General features: G+C 44.1%; 1 protein-coding gene and 1 non-coding gene across 2 annotated transcripts; both read left to right on the top strand.

The window, feature by feature from the left end:
• Positions 1–2,502: 2,502 nt before the first annotated feature.
• LOC127675902 (small nucleolar RNA SNORA48) lies at positions 2,503–2,647 on the top strand. Its single transcript, XR_007975583.1, has one exon. It is a non-coding gene; the product is annotated as a small nucleolar RNA SNORA48 (small nucleolar RNA).
• Positions 2,648–4,882: 2,235 nt separating this feature from the next.
• On the top strand, positions 4,883–5,167 carry LOC127675111 (cytochrome c, somatic-like). The gene has a single exon (XM_052171077.1). The coding sequence runs from the start codon at positions 4,883–4,885 to the stop codon at positions 5,165–5,167; it is 285 nt and encodes a 94-aa protein (XP_052027037.1).
• The last annotated feature ends 261 nt before the right edge of the window (positions 5,168–5,428 follow it).

The following is a 5,428-nucleotide window of genomic DNA, read 5'->3' as shown; positions in this document are numbered from 1 at the left end:
TGAAAAAAGCCCTGGGTTGGATCTATATAAAGTGAATGTGGTAATGTATGCCTGTAATTCCAGTGCACAGGAACAAGAGGGGGAAGAATCAAAGGTTCAGTGATACATCCAGGTACGTAATGAGTTGTTGTAGCAGCGAATTAGTTAAACGTCTTTGGCTTCTGGCAAGTTGTTCACCCTGCACCACCCAAAAGCTCTAGAAGGTGTTAAACAGGTATATCAAAAGGGAATGTGTGCTAGCAGCAAGGAGGTTCAGAAGTGCCCAGACATTGTGCTAGTCAAGGCATATCAAAATTAGCTGGTGTGTGTGTGTGTGTGTGTGTGTGTGTGTGTGTATTCCTGCTTAACACCTTCTAAATCTATATTTTATCTCTATTGCCCTGTTACCTTCTGAGAAGCCCTCCCACAACACATAGGGTCACATTCCCTTTCTACCTATATTCCTACTGCACTGCTGGATGATTTTTCTCTTGCAGCTCTTAAATCTGATCCCTCTCTTCCAATTCATGATGATTCTCCTTCTCTTCCCCCATCTCTTGATCCCTTGCCCTCAAAATCTAAAACTCTCACTCTGTTTCTTGCCCAGCCATTGGTTATAAGGAAATTATTATCGAAGCCAGATAAGAGGCAGGGACCCTCAGCTCTTGAAGGGCATCTTTTGGCAGCTGAAACAAGATAAAGCATTAGAACCAATTCCAAACAATGAGTTTCAGGCCAGTCTGGGCTATATGAGACCCTGTATCAATAACAAACAAAACAAAACAAAGCAACCTTATTAATATATTTCATTGGTTTTGAGAAATCAAACAGTGATATATAGTCTGTTTACTATAACTGTTAGAAATTTTATGAAGTTCACTTTGTGTAAGCAGAAATTAAAACATGGATGAGTGTTTATGAAAATTATATAAATATAGATTAATTTTTTTATATATACCTTGGTCATTTTTTCTAGAAACCATTCAAGACATTAATTAAAATCTTTTTCACAATTTACTGTACCCTGTCATGAAGGTTCAAATGCATTTTATCAGTGTTAACATTTAGGTTAATGGACAATATTTGGGGGAAAATAGGAAAGAAACAAGTATATAATGAATTTTTTGAGCATATGCATTTTTAAGGCAACATGTCTTAAACTTCAGTGTGTATGTGAAGTACCTGTTCTTGATAAAAAATTCAACTCTGATTTATTAGTTCTGGGATGGGGGTCTAAGATTTTGTACTTCTAAGAAGCTTTGTTGCTAGTCTAGAAACTACATCATTATAAGTCTGTTAAATCACTGATTTCTATCAAGAATCTTTTGTTTCTATCAAGAATTTTTTGTGATGGAAGGATTTACAGAAGATGTTAGTGGCAGTGATTATGTTTTAATAATTTACTCAAGTAAGCATATCAGCAAAAGGTCCTTATGCTAACGGCCAGCTCTTCATTTCAAACTCAGAATGGAGGAAGGGAGCACAAGCTGGGTTTGGTGGTACATGCCTATATTCCCAGTGCCCAGGGAGTCTGAGGACAGAGAGCAAGTTTGAGGCTAGCCTAGGCAACGTAAGAAGACTGTGCTTCAAAATATATGCACTGAGGAGGATATTCTCTCCTTATATGCCAGAGCAGAGTATAAATGTGTGTGGGGGGTTGAGAGTGAGAGAGAGAGAGAGAGAGAGAGAGAGAGAGAGAGAGAGAGAGAGAGACAGAGAGAGAGAGAGAGAGACAGAGAGAGACAGAGAGAGACAGAGAGAGACAGAGAGAGCTGTTGACAAGCCACTGCTTACCTTTAGGATGAGGAATTATGACCAGTATAAAATGCTGCAAAAGAAAAGCCTGGTGTCAGTGTAGCCTTTGTTGCTTCACAGGCTTTCTATCATGTTACCCCTGTATTTGGTTTAAGACTGAGGGAATTTCAGGTTAATAGTGCCTAAGAAATGTGAATGCTTTTTATATTTTTGGTAAATTTATTTTTATTATTTTAAATTATGTGTGTATTGGGGGCTATATGCTCTCTCTCTCTCTCTCTCTCTCTCTCTCTCTGTGTGTGTGTGTGTGTGTGTGTGTGTGTGCACGCGCGCGCGCGCAAGTGTGTGTGTGTCTTGGTAAGTGTCTATAGAGTTCAGATCTCCTAGACCTCTAGAGCTACACTTGCAAGGAGTGCTGAGACACCAATGTGGGTGCTAGGAAACAAACTGAGGTCTTCTGTGAGAGAAACATGGTACCTCTCCAGCCTTCCCCCTTTTTAAATTAGCTGACAAAATTATATGTTTGTTTACAGAAATTTTATACATACTTACATTCGGTGGATTCCCCCTGCTCTTCCATATCTCCAGTTACTTTTATATAGCATAGGTTCTATGACCCTCCTTACCTTCTCTTTTAATGCTTTTCCCAGTTTCATGAATCCTTTTCTAGTTTCTTGTACAAATCTTAATGTACATACAAGCCATCCAGCGAACACATTGAATTCTATCAGTTTGCATGTTTTTGTTAATCTTAAAAATGCTGATTTCTCCCCCTGACAATGGGCAAAGAAAACATCTTTTTGGTGGCGTTGTTCTTATATCAGTCAGGGGCAGAGCAGACGGCAGGCCTTTGTTCATCCTAGTTTGATGCCTGGTTTGCTGGCCAAAGCTCTGTAATGCCTAGGACCCATAAAAATCAAATCGAATCAAATCTAATCAAGTCCAGGGTAGCACAGCACAGGAGGAGGAAGACAGAGACCTGCATTCTTCTATGCCACATGGTGTGGACAGAAAAAAGATGCTCACAGACCTGCTCTCCATCTCACAGCATGGGAGGCTCATAGACAGATGATGGAACTCAGGAGGAACATGAGAGGGATCTGCAGACTGCTAAGCAACCAACTGACCTGCAGAGCACAAGAGAGCTATAGGCATCTGCTTGCTGGAGGCTGTCACCCAGGGGCTGTTAGACTCAAAGCCAGCCTGCAGTGTACAAGCATATAGTGGGAAAGTGGGAGAGAAAGAGAAGTGGAGCAACTTGAGCATTATGAGATGGACCTGGAGACTCAAGGGTGGAGAGAAGAAGCCTGTTGTGACTGGCCATCCCCTGGGGCCATGGTGAGGTCCCAGTATGACTTATCACTAAGAGCCATGTCTGGGTCTGTGACAATGCAGTTGCAGGAGTCAGTGTCAGTGTGCATGGGTCATATTGTCATCTGAGAACATGGGGACATCTCTGGTTGGGGCAGCTGCTGGGAATAACCTGGATGTCCAAGGGCTGGCTATGCAGAACTGGCCCTGCCCCTCACTGGCTGCAGCATTCTGAAGAGCCGGCCCTACCTTTCACTGATGTTAGCACTGGGGAATGGGGGCTGTGCCCTGCTCAGGCAGAACAGTGGAGCAAGCCTTGGTAATAGAGGAGGGCATAAGTGTGGGAGAACTGACCCTGTCATTCCTCTGCTGTGGGGTATCACAGGCACAGAGGTGAACCCCGGCCTTGCTCCAGCCATCAGAAATGCTCCTCACAGGGTCATGAGAGCAGGAGAGCAGGCCCTGCACCTCTCCTGGGCAGCACAGTAGTGCTGTCCCTGGTTGAGGGGGCACAGTGAGTTGTCCTGAAGGCAAGAATGGAGGAGAGCTGGTCCAGCTACTTGTCTACCATGACGTGGTGTGGGCACAAGATACCATTTCCTTCTCCCTCCCCCCTTTGTCATCTGCAGTAGTACAGAGAGCTGGCCCCCAGGACATAAGAACATGAGAACAGAATGGGAGAGCTAGCCATTCCCCAACACCCCTGTACTGAATGTAGCACTTGGGAGAGCTAGTCCTGCATCATTCCTCAGCAACACAATGGAGCTGGTCCTGATGGCGGAAGCCTGGGTGAGCCAGAGGGTGTGAGATCTGGGAAGCTGGCCTACCCCCTCATAGTCTGCAGTACTTGGGATAAGGGGGCCTTTGCTTTGACTTGGCAGCACAGTAGACTGGCAGTGGAGATGTGGGTGTGGGTGCACTGGCGCTGAGGGAACAAAAGCAGAACTGACCCTGCCTCCTGCTGATGGCAGCACTGGGTGACCCAGCTGCAACAGTCCTGGAGAGAATGACCTGGTGCAGGAGAACTGGCTGGCTGACTGACTTAACTACTACACAGGCACAGATCCAAGGTTGGGTTGGGTTACCCCAAAATCTACTCCATCTATGAAATCCTGAAATGTATGAGAGGGCCAATTAGTCTTACATATACAAAGATGCAGAACCTCGATGACATAGGGCAATAACCTGGAGGAGAGCTGGTAAGGACCCAATATTGATGGTGTCACAGAAACCAGAGATCTAAAACCAGACTATTGTAATGAACATTTGCAAGTGAAGATGTGTGGACAGAGGGATATCAGAGGGATATACTATGGGACACACTGTGTCATACTACAGCTTCCAGGATGATTATGCTGCTGCTGCTGCTGCTGCTGCTGCTGCTGCTGCTGTGTGTGTGTGTGTGTGTGTGTGTGTGTGTGTGTGTGTATGTAACTGTATATTTGGAGGGAAGGTTGTAAGGGCAAAGGGCAGATATGAGGAGACAGGAAAATAAGCTAGACTAGGATACATGATGTGAACCTCACAAAGAATCAATACAAAGTTTAAAAAACACTGTTGATTTTCAGATGTTGAAAGAAACTTCCCAAACTTTCAAGGTTCTCCACTTCTGTGACTACTGGGAGCGAATCTACAACTCAAATGATTGAGCCGATCTTACTGACTAAATTGTTTAGAACTGGGCAAGAGTTAAAAATGGTATAGAATGAGAACAAGTGTGGTGGCACCAACACCAGTACATAGGCAGGCAGGTTGGCCTGTCCTTGGGCAGGAGAGCGGGACGTCTGTCTTTGAGTCTGAAAGTTTGTGGTGTTGACCAGCCCAGAGTGAATTAAAAATGGGTGATGTTGAAAAGAGCAAGAAGAGTTTTGTTCAGAAGTGTGCCGGGTGCCACACTGTGGGAAAGGGAGGCAAGCACAAGACCAGCCCAGATCTCTATGGTCTGTCTGGGCAGAAGACAGGCCAGGCTGCGGGATTTTCTTACACAGATGCCAACAAGGACAAAGGCATCCCCTGGGGAGAGGGTGCCCTGATGGAGTATTTGGAGAATCCCGAAAAGTACATCCCTGGAACAAAAATGATCTTCACTGGAATCAAGAAGAAGGGAGAAAGGGAGACCTAATAGCTTATCTTAAAAAGGCTACTAATGAGTAATTTCTCTGCCTTATTTATTACAAAACAAATGTCCTGCGACTTTTAATGCATACCATAATTTAATTCATACACCAAATTCAGATCATGAATGGCTAAGAATGTTTTTGTTTGACGGTCCTGATTTAAGTAAAACTGACTTGTCATAACATGGATATGATCTTTTTTAAAAACAATTCCAGTTGTATCCATGCTATCACTGCTCTCCCTCTTTCAAGATAAGATTGGACTT

The sequence above is a fragment of the Apodemus sylvaticus genome, chromosome X, assembly GCF_947179515.1.
Source record: "Apodemus sylvaticus chromosome X, mApoSyl1.1, whole genome shotgun sequence".
Taxonomy (NCBI): Eukaryota; Metazoa; Chordata; class Mammalia; order Rodentia; family Muridae; genus Apodemus; species Apodemus sylvaticus.
This window is presented reverse-complemented; position numbering and strand designations above follow the sequence as displayed.